This window comes from Marmota marmota, unplaced genomic scaffold (assembly GCF_001458135.2).
Source record: "Marmota marmota marmota unplaced genomic scaffold, marMar, whole genome shotgun sequence".
In the NCBI taxonomy this organism is placed as follows: domain Eukaryota; kingdom Metazoa; phylum Chordata; class Mammalia; order Rodentia; family Sciuridae; genus Marmota; species Marmota marmota.
This window is the reverse complement of record NW_026000174.1, coordinates 33,550,486-33,570,624: the sequence shown is the minus strand read 5'-3', so window position 1 is coordinate 33,570,624 and position 20,139 is coordinate 33,550,486. Positions and strand designations below refer to the sequence as shown.

The window sequence follows — 20,139 nt, the reverse complement described above, 5'->3', positions numbered from 1 at the left end:
CATAAGCCCAAGGTACTTTGGAAGAATATTCTAACAGGACAATGGAAAGGTCCTGACGCAGTGATTGTTTGGATTCGGTGGTCCGTTTGTGTGTTTCCACAGGGAGAACAGCAGCCAATTTGGATTCCAGAGAGATTAACTAAAACGATTTCTACAGACCAAAAAGAAGATGATTTGGCTCAAATCCATAACAGCTGATATCCAGAACTCCAGTTTATTACATCTGCAACAGTGGTTATCCCACACCTGGAGGCTATTGAAACCAGGATGCTTTTTTCAATATCTATTTTATTATTGCCCTTTCCCACATCATGAAGTTCTATTTTATTTTTTGAGCTCATACAGACCTAGGTTAATGTTTTGCTGATCAGTTCCATTTTTTGACTATGGAGTTTTTAAACATTGCAATGGAGATTTCACCTGTAAAAAGTTACAAGGCCTTTACTATTATGTTATATGTTGTATGTATTATATTATGTGTGCACACTTGTCTTTTGTGTTGTATGTTTGTATGTGCATATGTCCATATATCATATATGATGAGCACTCATGAAAAAAATGGATCCAAATAATTTTTTCTTATTCACGTGATTTAAATGGTTTAATTTAAATTGGGTAAACAGCTATTGAGGATTGTTTTAATGTGTGAACAAAAAAGGAGGTTAACAGATCTGTTTGTTTACTTTCACCTTTCCTTTTCATTATATTTAATAATTCTGTTCAGGATAATGTAAATTGTTCAGAAAATTGCTTTCTTTTAGTGCCTGCTTGAATGTTACATATTTTTTTCTTTAGCCATCATTGCCAGAATTCCTATCTTCATCCCAGTTCTGGTGAAGACAAAGATAAAACCAAACTACAGCTTCTGCAATAGCTATCACTGAACTGCTTGCAGAACTTGCCTCGACTATGTATCACTTGTATGTATTGTGAACTGTCTGTTGGTGCAGCGACTTGTGGTAGTGTTGGGGTATTTTTGCTGATGGTGTCATTGGTGGTACAATCTTTCCAAAAGGAGCCGTCAATTGGCTTGGTGTATCCTCCTCCCTTCTGCTTGTGATGGTCATTCAGCTAAAATTTGGGGGCCAACAGAGGTGAGGCAAAGAACCTCACCCCCCCACTAGTACAAAGGCCTATCCACAGGTGTGACTGTATGCTGGACCGGTAGTCAATGACGGGTAAGATCCAATTGCAATGGTACCAACATAAGACAGGAGGCTGACGCCTAGAGGTCAGCTCATCCGATGACGGGTAAGGACCATATGTAGTATTGGACAACCTAAGACAGGGACGGTCCCTAAGCTACATGCTTGTTGTTTAATTAAACAGAGAGGGGGAGATGTTGAGAGCCACAGCTGAAGAGGCCCCAGCAAACTTCCAGCTGATTGGCTCCTCTGTGGTGATGCTCATTGGGCTGTTTCCCCACCCTTTCAGACCACACAGCTGCTCATTGGGGGACTCTTTTGGCTCCACCCACACAACCCAACCAATCGGGCTCAAGAGCGGTTGAGAGGTTGGCCCAGAGAGCCGGTGGTAGCAGTTGGGCTCTGAGGGAATTCCTGAAGAGCTTGTGTGGTGTGGCATGTGTGTTCTAAAAATAAAGTTCGTTTCTGCTTGACAAGTGGCTCGTGAATTGTGCCCAGCAAGACTGCGACATTAAGTAAGGGGAAGAAGGAATAATTCAGTTTGGTGGAAAGAGAGTACTTGGAAATATATCTAGAACCATGTTTTATAGTACTATCACAAAGAGTCTTGAATATTTTGGAATATCTATCATGCCAGAGAAAATTGAATGCCCATGATATTGTATAATAATAAAGCAACAGGAGAATTATGGAAAAGGTGTATTTGTACCTTTCTACTTTGATAATATTATTCCAGATCCCATTTTATCAAGATACATGCAATTGCCCAATTTGAATGTTTTGAAGAACATTTCTTATTCAGATTGGATCAGCCCTAATCCTGTGCCTGTCCCTCCTAGGGACTGATTCCACATTCTCTCAGACAAGTAAGATAGCTGAGTGCTACATTATGATAGAAAGAGGGAGAAAGAGGCTACAATGGGACATTTGACCAATAATCACCAAAAAGCAGCCCAAAGGCTTTTTACAAATCTTGATGATATGAACTATAAATCTGTGGTCCTTAAGACATGAAGTAAAATTTTGCTCACATTAACCTTTCTTCCAAAGGCTAACTTTGGGCTAAGCCTGTTTACCCAAAAGATCCAGTGGGCCTTCTTTAATTTAATAGTTTGTGTTTTTTACTTACTACCTTAACTACTCTGCCTGGTAAGTATCTCCTAGTTCTAAACCTAGCCCACATTAGGGTTGCTGAATAAGTGCTTTGTCTAAAAGGGAACAAATAAAAAGGATTTTGAAATAGACTTATGAGAAAAGGAAGATGCACTTGAGCAGTTTGTTGCCTCTTCAATTAGGCAAAAGGATTTCATCATTTCTAACATAACTAAATTCAGTATCTATCAGAGATTAAACATAGAATAAATGAATTTTGAATGTGCAATAGATAATGTATTTTAATGTAATAGGTCCATTGATGATCTTCCAAAACATTAAAAGGGAAAATATATAAGCATTTACTTTACAATTTTAATTTTTCCTTCATTTTTAGAATGATGGTTAACTAAGTTAATTAGTAATTAATACATCGTGCTACAAGAGCAGAATTGCTTTGTGTCAAATGAACTGGCCAAATTCTCATCTTGCATCAATATTTATTTACTGAGCACCCATGATACACAAGGTCCTATGTCAGTGGCAAATGCTGACAAGTAAACAGCTAGTTTAACTAGAAATAACACATTGAAGACCACAAACAGCACTGAGAAGAGAAACTGTATTCTGACCAAGAAGATCAAGGAAAAATGGGATTTGAGCTGGACTGTGAAGGATGAATGGGATTTCAACTGGGATAAGAGGAGGATGGACGAAAGTACTCCAGGATAATAAAGGACCCCAAGGAGAGGGAAGGGGGTATGAAATCATCTGCCCTGGTCTGTGGACAGATAGTTAGTTAACTCACAAGTGTGACGGGTACAGTAACAGGAAGAGATGTTGTCAAAAGAGATGAGGCTCAAGCTATCCAGATGGGACCAGGTGCCATAAGGCCTTGTATACCTGAGAGATAGAAGTTAGATTTTCTTCAGCAAGCAATGGTTTTTAGGGGAAAAAAATGTAGGATTTTCCCCCATCATTCTATAGCTTACTTCTCAGGTCAATATATATTTAAGCATGCTACTGTGTTTTGCATGCTCTTGACAAACTCTTTCGTATCACTTTATGTTAAAATTCATACGCCCATGTTAAGAGTACTCCATGCTCCCTGATTGAACTCAACAGAAATGGATTTTTGTCATTCACATTCACATCAGTCTTGTCTTTATGATTTGTGTTAAAATGACCTAATAGTCCTGAAAAATTTGAAAGTCACATTTCTGACAGTAATCTAACCTGGTACTACTATTGTAATATGACCCTAAAGAGAATCTTCAACAATACCAAAGGGGTACCTTTCTTTATTATCCTTTATAGGCAGAAGTTTTTAAGTGGCCATAATTGCTACAAGAATACTCTGCATTGGCTACAAGGATTTATCCTATTGACCAAGTCTTATCCTGAGCCACTTCCAATCTCCCTTCTGAGTTTAGAAATCAATCAGAAATGGGGTACAGTTTCAAATCCTTTCTTGAATTGTTATAAAACTGCTCTATAAGCAAAGATGTTTTCTTAGAAATAGACTCACAATCCTTATCTCTTTTTTATCAATATGAACATGTGTTTTCAAATGGACCTAACTCTAACTGGGTCCAACCAGCCCATAATGTCAGTCAATCTTGTTCTTCATCAGTCTCTCCAACATTTGTCTACACACCTAAAAGCATAATTTTAGACTGATACCTTCCCAAGTTCTTCCTCATTACATTAAAAAACTATTTCTAGAATGCTGAGAGTACTTTGCCAAAAGCTTCCTATTTCACTTGCTATGTGCTTCAAAATCTCATCTTCCCTGATTCATGACCCAGTAGTTTATCAATTTTATTATTTTCTGTGATATCTTACTTTAACAGCTTACCTTTCCATTTCTCTCACTCTTCCTTCCTTTCACATTGCCTGTGAGCCTCTGAAAACATCTTCGTACATGTGAAATATCTATTTTACTTAGTATTTCTATGTTAATTCAAGATTTCATTTACATCCCTAATGAGCTACCACATTAATATTTCTGCCTATAACAAACCTTCACTGACCTTCTGTTTCTGGTTTTCTCTGTTTTCCTTTCATACAGTTTATCCAGCATCCCATCAAACAGAAATTTCTAGGAAACAAGTCTTCTGCACATGTACTCAATGCAAATGTGCTCATAATAATAAATCATTTCAGAGAACTGAGAGGTTCTGAAGTACCTCAGAAGAAAGACTCACTTATGTTCCTGAAATTTCTACAGTGAACTGAATTTTATTGTGATTATTTTCTTTGAAAGCCAGTCATCCATTAGCTACGCAGATTCAACATTGACGCTGGTTTGCACAACTTCCTTTGGGAGCAATTGTTTTTTCAGACTGGAGATAAGGCCTGGGTGACCTGTGTACTCCTATGTCCCACGCAGATTTCTGGTTTGTTGTGAAAGCTTCTAAACACTGAAGTGCATATTCTATTAGGAAGGTATCTTCATGGGTTTTCTCATCAGGAAACTTTGGAGCACAATAATAAGCTCATCTCTTTTTTAAATGTAGGTTAGAGAGATACACTGAACCGTGTCTGCAAGAAACAGAAAACAGTTGTAGCCTGGGAGGGTTGGAGCTGTAGTAGTGTTTGGAGGGTTTCTTACAAACACAGAGAAGGGGTGATCGCCCAGCCTGAGACATCAGAGTTGACTTCTAGGACTTGAAAGAGAAGGAGAAAGAACACTATGTTGCCGTAAACTATAAAGTCATTAAAGAGTTGTCCTATGTGGTCTGAAAATAAACGCTGGACAGGAGAAGATTAATTTACTTCTGTAGACAACACAAGGACACTAAGGAGTGTGACAACACACATTACCTCCTGAAATGTTGGAGAATTTCAAGCACTAGCTTGAACTACCACTACCTTACACTAGCTTTAGAATATTCTCCAGAATGACTATTCTTGTGGTAGAGATGATCGCTTCAGGATACTAAAGCGATGAGCCATTAAAATCCCAAGACAACCCCTTGACTCTGATTTCCCACTTATATAATTAACATTTTTTTAAAAAGGCTCTCCAAATATCTTTTATTTCAGAATGGAAGTGAGACTTCAGACACAAATATTTTACTACTCTTTAGTAGAATAGTCAGTGGAGGAAGGCGGGGGCAGGCTGGGTAGAGGAGAAGGTGTTTCTATTCCATTTAACTGATGTACCTTGGCCCAGGGGCTCACTCTCAACCTTCCCTGACCATTGATGAGTAAGACAAAGGAAGTGCACGTGTCATATGTATGTTACCCACTCTTTCTTCAGTCATGAACAAGGGAGCCATAAGCCCACAAGGAACACCCATCCTGGGCTGTTCTTCCTGCCCTCAGGTGTAAGAGGAAGCCCTGCAGTAAGGTGCTGCAAAAGTTTCTGGTCCACCTGTGAGGACTGCAGAAGCCTGTCTACTTGGGAAGCTCAATAACATGAATATTGTTATTGGCATATACCTAGCCAAGTTCTCCGGTATGATTTCATAAGTTTTCTTTTTTTTTTCATTAGTTACACATGACAGCACAGTGATCTTGACATATCATACATTTGAAACCAATGGGGTACAATTACTCCTTTTTCTGAGTGTACAGGTTGCTCATGTTGATGTTTCAGTCTCCACATGCTTAGTTTGTATATCTCCCTCTCATTTGGTTCTGAACACAAGCGGGGGAAACAAGGGTACCATATTTAGACTCTCCTCAAACTGCAACAGTTCTCATAATAAGCTGATAACTTGGTATTTTCCATAAAAGACCTGTCATCCACAAGAGTTTTTACTGTGAATCAGTCCCCAGCAGCCTGATCACTTTAGGCATCCTGCTAGGTCCAAGTTTCTGAGACTACAACACAGAGCATCTGACCTCAAATACATGGAAAACAAATAGAAGTCCAGTCTGCAATGAGAAAGAAGTATGGAGCTGACCTGTTGGAGAAGCAGAAAGGAGACAAGAGAGAGTACTATTAGCACTCTAGCTCCTGGACAAATTACTTCCTAAAACTCAGCCACCTTTGCTTGCCCTTAGGTTCTGAGACACACTAGCAAAGCATAATTATAATTTTTTGGTTGTTTTTACTAATTTTAGTAAAAAGCACAACTAACTTCACAAGGATCCAACTAGGGCAGTTACACTGGACCCCTCATTCAGAAGGGCCTCACACATGGGGTTTAATGCTTTATGGTCACCATATCAAAGTTCTTAAGAGTTTCACATTTGAATTTGTTTTGTAAGTGGGACACCAGAACATGCACTGGGAGTCTAATTTCAGCTCACATGCAGTTTCACCTCCCCATGTCTCCCTGCCTCACCATCCCTACCCAGATGCCTTATTAGGGTCATGTGTTCACACTCTGGAAGGGATGGGATTGAGCATGCATGCTCCAATATTTACAGGCAGAGCATGATGGCTGCATCCCCAATACTGTATGCAATGCCCTGGTGTATTACACAGATGAGCCAGGGAACTGGTACAGAGAACACAATGCTCTTGCAGGTCTCCCATCTGCTGTGGATTATGGTGAAAGGTTATCAAAAAGGGGAAACACCTGACTCAACTTCCCTGCTTCAGGTCAGGACACAATGCATCTATCAGGGGGTTGGAAAACCCAGCAGTGTGAATGTGCCAAGTTGTAAGGGGAGGCTGATGGTCCTATAAAGGTTGGCATTCACCTCAAGAGTATCTGCAGCCCAAGGGAGCAGCATTCAATAGCAAGTACCAGCCACCATGATAGAACAAGAGAGACTAAAAAAAAAATAATAATAAAGTGAAAGCTTTATATTATAGGACCTTTAAACATCAAGTTTTTTTCCTACTTTTTGAACAAGAACTTCACACTTTCATTTTTCTCTGGGCTCTGCAAATTGCATAGCTAGTCATGCCAGCAGATTTTTATCACTTGCAACCAAAGGAATGCTAACTAATACATATGTTTTTCATATGGCTTTATATTTTGAGCAATTCTTTATAAATCTTTTTCACATGAGATAATTCCATTTTATAAATTCTTTTATTTGGCTGGAAGCATTTGCTCAAATCTTTCTCCAGTACCAAATCCTGAAATCTCCAGGGCCCTTGTCTTACTTGCCTTTTGCTTGTTTGGTGTCTGGAACTCTGTTACAGACACAGAATTTACACTCACTGTGTGTTTACAAAATAAATGTCAATATTACCAGTCATTAAGACAAGAATGCTTCCAAGGATCACCACGCCTTATCTAGACTTAATGACAGATAAGAGAGAAGACTTAGTTTATCAGATACATATTGACAACTGCCTCTTTAAAGCCTGATTTCCATTTCAGCATTAATGCAGGACTGGGAAAGCAGATAAACACTACTCAGGAGATAACCTTAACCCTCAAGTCAGGTTATGCTAATCTTATTTGAAACCATTTGCAAGCAATTTGTCTATTTTATTTCACCCCAAATGCCACAATATTTAGCAATACAAGTTGCATGGTTTCAGAAGTACTTTAAACTGTCAAACATGAGAGCAAAATATTATTTTGAAAAATAATACATCATTGCACCCTCTTTTCACTGTTTTTTTTTTTTTTTAATTTTCATTATCTAGTTAGGAAGTAGGCAGGGAGGCAGGGTGAAAGGGAGGCAGGGAGGGAGGGAGGCAGGGAGGGANCTTGACCCAAACAGGATTCTATTCTCTTCTAGACTCTCTTTAATTCACTTTCTAACCTCTCTCTCCCATCATAATGGGAATGTTGCTTCTCTCAATTCTACATAAACTCCTCTCCTTCAGGGAACCAGGGAGGAGTGTATTGGCCATCTCCAGTCAGTGGGGAGGAGGGGAGGGAAAAGAAGAGGGAGGGAGGGAAAGAGAGAAATGAGCAACAAGCAGAGAAGAAGAGGAAGAAGAGAAAAGGAAAGGAGATGGGAAGGAAAAAGAGAAGGAAAAGAGGAGGAAAGGAAAGATGAGAGAAGCTAAAATCATTCCTACTTGCTGGGTTCAGTCTGTCTTTTTCAAGATTTTCCTTTGAGAGAGGATAATGCTATCACCCTCCCAGGGTTATGGTGGAAACTAAATGGAACACAACCAGCAAGGTATCTTACGTGTACTTAGTAGCAATAGTTAAAGCATCATGGTACTTTCCATCCCTATAAAGTGAAAACTCCTTTATATGGTCATCAGCCACCAGGAAAGACAATCTGAGATCACTCACCCCAATTAGTATTGTTTGGGAAACTGCTGCCATGCGTTATGCTTGTTAACATATGCTTGTTCACAGTGCATATTCCGATCTAGATTGACTCAAGTCTATGAGTATCATGTCTAAAAAGGTTTTTGTGCATTTAACATTTTAAAAAGAGAATTAGCTAATGTGAATTGAGCTGCTATAAACATTGATGTGGCTGCATTACTATAGTATGATGACTTTAAATCCTTTGGGTATAGACTGAGGAGAGGGTAGCTGGGTCAAATGGTGGTTCCATTCCAAGTTTTTTAAGGAATCTCCATGCTGCTCTCCAGAGTAGTTGCACCAATTTCAGTCCCACCACCAATGTAGGAGTGTGCTTTTCCCCCACACATCCTCACCAACATTTATTGTTGTCTATATTCTTGATAACTGCCATTCTGACTGGAGTGAGATGAAATCTTAGAATAATTTTGATTCGCATTTCTCTAATTATGAGAAATGTTGAACATTTTTTTCATATATTTGTTGATCAGATGTATATCTTCTTCTGAGAAGTGTCTGTTCAACTTCTTAGCCTATTTATTGATTGGGTTGCTTGTTTATTTGGAGTTTTTTGAATTCTTTATATAACCTGGAGATTAGTGCTCTATCTGACATGTGTGTGGTAAAAATTTGCTCCCAAAACGTAGGCTCTCTCTTCACCTCATTGATTCTTTCTTTCGCTGAGAGAAAGCTTTTTTAGTTTGAGTTCATCCCACTTATTAATACTTGATTTTATTTCTTGTGCTTTAGGAGTCTTGTTAAGGAAGTTGGGGCCTAATCCGACGTGATAATGATTTGGGCCTACTTTTTCCTCTATGAGGCAAAGCATCTATGGACTAATTCCTAGGTCCTTGATCCACTTTGAGTTGAGTTTTGTGCATGGCGAGAGAGAGGGGTTTATTTTCATTTTGCTGCATATGGATTTCCAGTTGTTCTAGGACTATTTGCTGAAGAGGCTATATATTCTCCAATGTATGTTTTTGGCGCTTCTGTCTAGTATGAGTTAACTGTATTTATGTGGGTTTGTCTCTGTCTTCTATTCTGTACCAATGGTCTACATGTCTATTTTGGTGCCAGTACCATGCTATTTTGTTACTATAGCTTTGTAGTATAGTTTAAGGTCTGGTTTAGCAACTCAATTCACAATAGCTAAATTGTGGAAGCAACCTAGATGCCCTTCAATATATGAATGAATAAAAAAAAACTGTGGTATATATACAGCATTAAAAGAGAATAAAATTATGGCATTTGCAGGTAAATGGATGGAGTTGGAGAATATCATGTGAAGCAAAGTAGGCAATCCCCAAAACCCAAAGGCTGAATGTTCTCTCTGATAAGTGGATGCCGTGGGGGGGGATGGGAAAAATAGAGGAATTTTGGGCAAAGGGGAGGAACAGGAGGGGAGAGGGGAGGGGGGCCAGGAAGGATGGTAGAATGAGATGGATATCATTATCCTAGGTACATGTATGACTGCACATATAGTGTGACACTACATCATGTACAACCAGAAAATCAAAAAGTTGTGCTACAATTATGTACAATGAATCATAATGCAATATGCTATCATATATACCTAATTAAAATAAATAAAGAATTTTTTTAAAAAAAACTCTTAATAAAAAGAATTAGTTCAAGCTGTCAGGCTATCCTTGCCCAATACCTACTGTAAATGTTTCAGTTATTGTGTAGGTGGCAAAGTGAATATCATTTTTACTTTGTATAACTTTCAATAATTTAAAACACATCAGTTTACATTCTCTCAGTAATTTCTTGCAATAACATTATTGGATATGCAAAGTGATATTAAACCAATTTTAATATGTAAAAATATGAAAGCCACAACTCACCAGTAATGAAAGCATGTCTAAACCCCAGATTTCCAAGCTCTTTATCCATTCCTTTGACCCCCACCACACTGCTTCCCCAGGCAATATTTATAAAACAGAATTCTCCCTCTTATCAAGGCCAGCATGATTGGCCATGAGAATTGCTATAAGAAAATTCTTGTCCTTAATTCATAACTTTCAAGGGAAAATATGTTTCCTCTCAGAGTCTGTTGACTCCAGGAACATTATTTGAGCTCATATTTTCAGAGCTGGACTTTCAAATTCCACAAGGTGAAGCTACCACTTATCACAGTGGCAAGAGAGGACATGGCAAAATAAACCCACTGAACAAGGGCAATTAATATTATTTTATGAAGTAACATAATTCTGAGGGGGAAAATAGCATTAAAATCAAATGCCCATGTTGCTCCTTTGATTTACACCTTTGGTATTCAGGTATCCACAGTGGATTTGTTCATCTGTGGGACTGTATTCATGTTTTTGTGGTTTAGTTTTGCTTTAGAAATATCTTCAATATTCTTTTTAAAAAAAACTTAGCATTTGTTTACTTGCCTCATGGAACTTTTTAAAAAGCACACAAATATTTCATGTATAAATTCCCATTAGTAGAGATGCAAATAATATAGAATTCATAACAATAAGTGAATGCTCTTTTTTTCACATACCTATTAGTAATAAGGTGAATAGTTTGCCTGTTTCTAGTCTACATACTTATATAAATATGTGTACAGATACTTATAAATATGCAATGATACTGAATGTATTATACTGTTTTGTTTTATTTATTTTTCCTTACTTTTTTCTCAAAAATATATCTTGGGGATCTTTCGGTCTGCATGTATATGTATTTGGGTGTGCTATCTATGTGTGTGTGTGTGTGTGTGTGTGTGTACACCTGTGTGTACATAATACATGTGCTTGGAGTTTGAAACCACACATCCTATTTCATCAGTGAATACGCCAAAGTAAATACAAACATTCCATTAATGATGGATATTCTGGTTGTTTCTGATTTTCAGTGAATGAAACAATGCTGCAATAACATCACTGTATGTTAATTTCCTCCTCCTGTGAGTTTATACTTTTCTACAATACATTCAAGAGGTAAAGTTGACAGAATCAAAAAAAAATGCCTACTTTGTCAAACTGTTGCCCAAAAAGTTTCATCAATGACTCTCTCAATCATGCATGAAGCTATTGTTTTTACCACACAGTCACCAACACAGACTATAATCTTTTAAAATTCTCCTCCAATCCAATGCATGAATAGGATGATTTAGTCATTGTAAAGAATTTCCTTCGCATTACCAACATGACATCTCTTCAGAGGAATACTAATAATGTGCCATTTTGCCTTTGACATAGTTACTTAACCTCTTGGTGTCTGAATTTTATTACCTCTAAAATGAGGATAAGGAATAATGCCTACTTCATATGGCATCTCCTGGTTTTCTATTTGTGTTCTTCTTTTTCAAATGATGTTTTGGTCACTTAACACACACTTAATGAGCACCGACAGTGTTCCCAGGCACATTCTAGGTGTGGGGATTATGTGAGGGAACAAGATCAAGTGGTCACTCTCATGGAGCTTATGTACATACATCGTGGTGGGGTGGCAGATAATATAGAGATGCAAACGGATAACATTGTTTCAGGCTGTTTATGATGAAAAAAAATCAAGCAAGGTTTCGGCTAAGAAACTAAGTATACTGTGGTATATATGGTAGTCAAAAAATATTTCTGTGATGGGGAAATGTGGTAGAGGCATGAAGGAGGTGAACTTCAATGCTGAGAGGGGACAGCAATATTCACAGAATATTGGAGAATTAATGTGCTGATGCAGAGAGAATGGGGGTGAGGACAAAGACAGATGGTAGCTAAGAGGAGCCAGGGACAAGATCCTGAGTGCCTCATAAGACAGGAGGAGGAATTTTAATTTTATTTAAATACAGAGGAAAGCCAGAGCACTGGCCTCTGAATTGCTAAATTGTAAGTTAAAAAGAAAATTAAATGCTAAGTTTCCTATTCAAGCAGATGCCTCCCGAACAACGTCCACTTGCCCTTGTAGCAGCTCACAACAAAGAAAAGCCCATATTCAGCAATCAGAGTTTCTCTCACAAGCACAGATTCTAAAAAGCAAAGCTAAACAGAGTCATCAAGTTGTGGAATCGTGTCCCTGACCTACACCCACAACCCAAAAGCAAGCCTGAGGTATTTTTCTTGTTCTTTCCTGCACTGCCCTTTGCTAGCTGATGGACCAGGAGCAGGAACTCTAGCAGTGTTCAGCCACCGAAGTGGAAAAGAAGATTCGCTGCATGAACACCAAGATCAGGCAGGGTGGCACACAACTCGCCTTATTATGGAAAGCCTACCTTTGCAGATGGTCCCATTGCCCACGTAGCCTGGTTTGCAGGTACAGCTGTGTCCCTGGACCGTGTTGGTGCAGATGGCATTCTCGTCACAGTTGTGCTGTCCGCTTCCACATTCATCGTGCTCTGTCAGTGGGTAGAAGAGAAAGAGACACCTTTTCTTAGGCTGGAATTACTGGTATTAGAATTTAGCTGGAACTCACCACCAAAAATGACAGTGACAACCATGAGTGGGGAACCTTACTATGTACCTGTTTCCACATCTGATATGTTTGAAGTCTCAGTGACTCTGAAAGATGGATGCTATTATCCCCAATTTGAGGATAAAGAAAAACAGTGTCAGAGCAGTCACACGAAGTCACACAATTGGGAAGCAGCAGTCTAAGGCCACAGCTTCCTTCACCTTCTGCAAAGGTTTCCACAGATGCTCCAAGGCAGGGGTTCTCAGCAGGTGGCGATTTTGCACAGCTCCTCTGGAAACAGTTGATGACGTCTGACAAGATTTTGGGCTACCTTATTGAGGAAGTGCTACTGAAATCTAGTAGCTAGAGAATAGAGATGCCGATGAGCATCTTACGAAGAACAGGAGAACCCACACGACAAAGAAGTAACCAGTCCAAATATCAACAGCGCCACAGTTGGGACATCTTCCTCCCAATTTACCATGATAAATTGCCTGGCTTCTTTAGAACAAAGAGGGTCAAACTGAAGAGGAAGAAGGCCCAGCCAATATACTGTATGTACCAAAGGACATTTACCAACAGGTCTCTTAAAAGGAGTAATTCTTCTCACAGGGGATGTTGGTGAACACAAATGGTGCTGAGTAAGAAAGGGATTTACTCTCAGGACTCATCAATTCTAATTCTCCGTAGGGTGCATAATCTAACCTCAGAGTAGTTTCCTGATATGTGGTGATATTGTTATACATAGTCAAATAGCTGCAGCATCCTTAATCCATAATGGAGGGAAATGAATCCGACTACAAATGGACTAAAGCAGTTCAAGTCAGACCCAGATATCATGGCTGACTATCCTTTCCTCTTGTAGCCAAAAAGTTTTATAGAGTTATCCAATTGATTTCTATAAATAAACAATATGGGAAAGTTAACACTCTTTAATATATATCAGTGTAACTTTTTAGAAATATGAAGAAGAAAACTCTGGTAAAGCCATCAAATTTACAAAAGGTTATAAAACAGGAATAAAAATTTCAGCTAGAAACATCAAAGAAATACCACTAATCAAACAAAACTTAAAATTGAGCATAGTTTTGATAAGTGAACTGTTAAATCAATATACTAATCAGTTGAAATATCCATTTTCATTAAATTTTTTACTTTAAATTTCCTAATGGGATCTAATAATGAAAAAGATTAAATCTCAAAAAATAGAGCTGTTTTAGTAACTGATACACAAATGAGGTAAAGCACACACCTGCATCTGACTTGATTTGATACCTAAGATTTTCCAAAAAATATTTTTCCTTTAGGCTTCAAGACCAACCCAAACCATCATTGAGAAATGTGCACAGGTTAGAAAGCAGTGAGAAGGGAAGGGAAGATTTATAAGGACACACTTCCAGCCTGTCTAAAGCCATCTCCAGCATGCCCCAGAAGTAGTATAAACCTGTAGATGTCAAATCCAATGTACCGACCTATCAGGCACCTAGTACGCACAGGTAAAAACCAGAAAATTTTGATGGACAAAAAAATGTAGGGACATAGGCTTAGAATCCAAAGTTTACAGTCTCCTTATTTAAATTCTTTTCATAAGCAATTATTAGGGTCTATACTGAGAGAAGTAGATAAGATCTTTGATCATATAAACTTGTTAATAGGGGCCATCACACATCAATATGTAACTAAATAGGAACACAAGAGAGAAGTGATGAGTTTTAAGTAGGTGACTTCATATTTTGTCATACAAACAGGATGTATTTTAAAGAGAAAGAGTGTTCTATTAGTAAAGACACTAGGATAATAGGCATAATTCAGAATAACCTAGGCAAACCAGCATGTGTGGTCATGCTAGATAAGAAGAATAGAGATAATCTGAGGCTGCCTCATCTTGAAAAACCAATTGAAATACTACCTGACAGATTTTTCTCTTCTCGTCATTAGAAGGCATTATTTCAACAGGTCTTTCAAGAATGGTCATGATTTTCTCAGCCAGAGTCGCTCAAGGGCACACAAGGCAGAAGAGCAGAGTGGAGAAAGACACAGTTTTATGTAACATTCAAAAGCCTGGTGCATCTTTGCCTACCTTCCCTTGACCCCTAGTCCTCTTTCTGATGAGGCAGCCTCACGGCTGTCCTGAAAATGATTTCAAGCCTACCTCTCTAGCTTTTTCATGCTGCTTCTCTGACCCAAAATACTCTCCCCCAGGGTAGCTGGAATATGTGTGTCCCTGCCTGGCTTCAGATACCACTTCAAACTCACACTCTTGTCAAGGAGTCATCTACACACACCTTGAGACCAGGCAAACCTCACCCATCTTGGAGATTTATGAAATTTAATATCTTTACCTTGTTGGCGGCAGTCATATCACAGTATGTTGTAGTATTTACAAGTTTTAACATTAATGTTTTAATGAACTCATGAACTTTTCAGAGAGAAATTGTGAAATAGTTTCTGAAGCCCTCATTTTACCAATTAGTTTTTTATATAATGAGTGGTATTGAACCTAGAATTCCAAGCACTGGAATGAAAAAAAAAAAAAAAAAAAAAAAAAAAAAAAAANTATATATATATATATATATATATATATATACATATATATCTTTTTCCTCTCTATATCACTATATATATATATATATATGTATATATATATGTGTGTGTGTGTGTATATATATATATATATATATATATTGAATAAACTGAGACAAAAGGATGGTAAACAAGCTTTTCACATCACAAAATTTGTAGATAAGGGAGCTCAGATTTGTGAATCTACATACCAGGTGAATCACCACCTTGCTGAGCAGTTGTTGGAAGTAATTTGAATGTGGCTGAAACTAAACCAGTACATGTGGAAATGATTTCATCATGTCAAAAATGGAGGCTCTCTTCTGTGCTTGTTCCAAATTCTCACTGCAATCTCTTACATTCTTCCCAAGAATACAAAACTTGTTACTGAATGACAAAGACTACAAAACTTCCATATCTCAGTATCTTTCGTCTCGCCCAAATTTGCAAAATGACTAGCACCTTCAAAACTGTTTGATGAAGATGGACAAAAAAGACATGATCTCCTTCTAAATATATCAAATTCCTTTCCAGCTGTTGGAAATGCTGCAAATGGTATAAGACAGGTGCTCATGAGAGTTAACATGGCACATAGGTTAAAAGCACAGACTCTGGAACCACCAGCCTTGGTTATATGGTGCATTTGACAATTACTAGCTATGTGCACTACAGTAAGTTATTTAGTCTCTTTGTGTCTTAATTTCTTCATTGCAAAATATAAATAAACCTGATATTGTTGTGAGGAATTAAATTAGCTAATATAGGGAAAACACTCATAGTAAATTGCTACTAGTAAGTGCTCCATAAAGGTAAGCTATTTTATTATCACCATTGTATTACTATTATTACCACCACCACCATCACTACAGCCTCCTCCACTAAATTACTCCTCCTCCTCCTACTACTACTATTACCACTATTACTACTACTACCTACTACTACACAATTACTTCTGGGAAGACTTAATTGTCACATGATAGCAAAAATTGGTTGAGAAAACTTTGTCTTTCCTTAACAGGATGGTCGTTTCTGCAGAAAGACTGAACACATAGGCAGTTGAAGAAAATTAATTAGGGGCTAGGTTGTGGCTCAGTAGTAGAGTGCTTGCCTAGCATGTGTGAGGCCCTGAGTTTGATCCTCAGTACCACATAAAAATAAATAAATAAAGTTTAAAAAAAGAAAATTAAATTAGAATCTTTTTGAAAGTCCAAAGAAATATTAGCTTAGGGTCAATTATGGTCCCTAGGAAACAAGACTATAAATTGGGAATGTGAAGAATGTGAATTTAGGATTGTACAGCCTGAGTCTGGTTTTAGTATACCTGGAAGATCCAAACTCTCACGTGGATAACGACTGTGGCAGCAAGCTGTCTCTCCAATACATATCCTTGCCCCTGCTAACATTTGAGCACTCATTAAGCACAGGCATTATCACATACTTCCTTTTTCTTGCCTTCTCCTTTCTATTCCATGGTATATATCAGAAGGACTCTAACTTCTCCACAACTGTCACCGTGCACCATATAAACAGGATATACTTTAAACAGAAAGAGTGTTCTATTAATAAAGATGCTAGGATAATAGGCATAATTCAGAATAACCTAGGCAAACCAGCATGTGTGGTCATTGTCAATCAACATGTTGTTTTCCTTAGTGAACTAGTTAGGACCCAACCCCCACCAAACAGGTGCTGCATGTGTGGCTCTAAATGTCCCACATGTGAGGTCTAGATAATCCCTCATGTATACATACCTTACAAAATTGTTGCAACTACCCCCACGTCATACTCTCCTTGTATTTGCATTCAGTTAACACTTCTATACCTGTTCACCCTCAGCAATCATCTCCTGTCAAGCACTAATCTGTTATCCACCCCTACAGTTTATCATTTAGAGAATGTTATATAAATGGAATTATACAGGAAGTCAATTTTGAGATTTCTGACTCTTTTCACTAAGCATAATGTCTTTGAGTTCAATACAAATTGTTCTATATGTTAATAGTCTGTTCCTTCTTATTCCATTGCTCAAGGTACTAAAATTTATTCAACCACTCACACAATGAAGGACATTTGAATTGCTTCCTGTATTTTGCTATTATTAATAAAGTTGCTGTGAACATCTGTGCACAGGTTTCAGTGTGAACATATGTTTTTAGTGTTCTGGGATAAATGCCCAAGAGTGTACTTGCAGGATCATCTGCTAAGCACATGTTTAGTTTTGTAAGAAAGTGCCAAACAAATTTCCAAAGTGGCTGTACTACTTTACATTGCCATCAACAATGTACAAGTGGTCTATTTTTTCCACATCTTTGCCAGAATTTCATGTTGTCACTGGTTTTTATTTTAGCTATTTTGATAGATATGTAATAATACTACATCATGACTTTACTTTGCATTTTGCTAGCATCTAATGATCTTGAGCTTCTTTCCACATGTTCATTTGCCATATGCATATACTTGTTGGTACATATCTATTCTCTTTTTGCTTATTGATAAACTTGACTGTTTTATATTGTTGAGTTTGAGAAATTTTAATATTTTCTAGATATATCTTTTATAGATACGTGGTTTGCCAATATTTTCTCATGTCTCTAGCTTGTATTTTTATCCTCTTAGCATAATCTTTTCACAATGCAAAAGGTTTTAATAAATTTCAAGGGACCTTTTTTTTCTTTAATGTCAAGTACTTTTAGTGTGATATGTAAGAACCCTTGGTCTTTCCCCTAGGTTCCAAAAATTTCTCCTATTTTTTAACAGTTTTATAATTTTGCATATTGTATTTAAGCTGATGGTTCTTTTATATTTAATTTTTGTGTAAGGTATAAGGCTTAGGTTGAAATTTGTTTTCCATGGGGGTGATATGCATGTCCACATTCACCAGTCCTATTTGTTGAAAAGTTTATTTTTCTCATTTGAATTGCCTTTATATACCTCTGTCAAAACCAATTAGTTATGTTTGTATTGGTCTGTTTCTAGCTCCTCTATTCTGTTCCATTAATCTATGTGTTTATTCCTCTGCCCATACCACACTGTCTTGATTACTTTATCTATTTAGAAAGTCTAAATATCTGGTAGAGTGATTTTCCCACTTTATTTCTCTTCTTCAAAACTGTTTTAGTCATTCTAGTTCCTAAGACTTACTACATAAAATTCAGATTAAATTTGTTGGGATTTTGATAGAGAATTGTGTGAAACATAGATCTATTTGGGAAGAACTGACATCTTTTCTTTACTGTATCTTCCAATCCATGAACCCAGTATGTCTTCCTATTTACTTGGATATTCCTTGGTTTCCTTCATTAGTGCTTTGCAACTTGCAGCATATAGATCCTGTTTATGTTTGCTAAGCCAATAGCTAGGTATATCATTTTATTTTGGAACCTGTATGTGATATAATGCATTTAATTTTGGTTTCTATTTATTTGTTGCTTATATAGAGAAATATAATTTTTGTGCATTGATCTTGTAGCTTGTGATCTTGCTGAATTTGTTTATTATTTTTATAATATTTTTGTGAATTCCTTAGGATTCTCTACATACATAGTTTTGTCATCTATAAATAAAACTGCCTTATTTCTTCCTTTCCAATCTGCATGCATTTTAAGCCTTCCAGGGCTACATTGCACAAGAGTGGTGAAAGCGAATGTCATGGCCCTATTGCCAATCTAAGGGGAACAGTACTCAGTCTTTTACCAGTGTTGGATGGAGGTGGAAGTTCAGCTCCTGCTGGGCCACATGGACAGTGGAGTTGGAAGAAAGCAGAAGTCAAGGAGCCCCGCCTTGCACTGCCTTCCTGAGTTTCCATGCTATCGGGTAGGAGAAGTTGCTCAGAGCCCTGCTGAACCCTAGTGCCATTGCTCTAGTAGAGAAAGCAGAGACCTGACAGAGGGAGTTGGCTTCCCTGGAACTTCTGTTGCCTGTGCCTTCTGACATTTTCAGGTTGCAAGCTTCTTCAGTGTCCCACCCAGGATATTTCAGAGGCAAAAAAAAAAAAAAAAAAAAAAGCTCAGAGAACTCACAGCTTGTTGTTGCTCAAGACCCAAGTTCCCTATATAGTCCATCTTCTTTTTACCTTTAAGAGTCTTCCTGAGCTACGTCCAGGGTATTTTTAGAGGGTGGACCTAGGAGGAACGGAACTACTCCATCTCAACTTTAACCCAAAGTCTCTATTACATTTTAAAATAAACTACTTTCTTCCTCCTCCTCCTCCTTTCCTTTTCTCAATAGCACTAATAATTGGGATTTTTCTAAAATAATCTTTATGAAGCACATACTGTAGGAACTAGATATTGCTGGAGAGTATCATATCAACCACATCAGTTAAGCATTATTATCATTCCTATTTTCTAAATCAAGAAACAGGTACACAGAGGTTGTAAGTGGTCTAAGTTTATAGGATGGTAGGTTTAAATCAAGCTAGTCACCACGAAACCATGGCAGAAGAAACATAGCCATACAGATGTTCTCATTCTTGAAACCTCCTTTTCTCTTGACCCTTTGTACTCAACCTATCACCAAGCCTTGTAGAACTTTCTTTCTAATTATCTCTCCACTTCATCCCCACAGCTCCTTCTCCACTGCCATCACTCTCCCACCCACTACCATCTCTCATTTGAGCCATGGATCTCCCTCCCCAATGTCTCTGCTCCCATCCACTATGGCCCACCTTCAATATATCCTTCAAACTGCACTTACATCAGTCTCTTAGGAATTCAACCCTGATTATCTCACCACTCCTGTTAAAACTCTTCAATGTT

At 37.8% G+C, this 20,139-nt stretch overlaps 1 protein-coding gene across 2 annotated transcripts in view; it reads right to left on the bottom strand.

Annotated features, from left to right (window-relative positions):
- Nell1 (neural EGFL like 1) overlaps nt 1–20,139 on the bottom strand; it is an 801,023-nt gene that overhangs the window by 295,330 nt on the left and 485,554 nt on the right. For both annotated transcript variants that reach the window (XM_048788493.1, XM_048788492.1), the window contains exon 14: nt 12,642–12,764. In XM_048788493.1, coding sequence (XP_048644450.1) covers nt 12,642–12,764 — 123 coding nt within the window. The remainder of the gene's footprint in view (nt 1–12,641; nt 12,765–20,139) is intronic.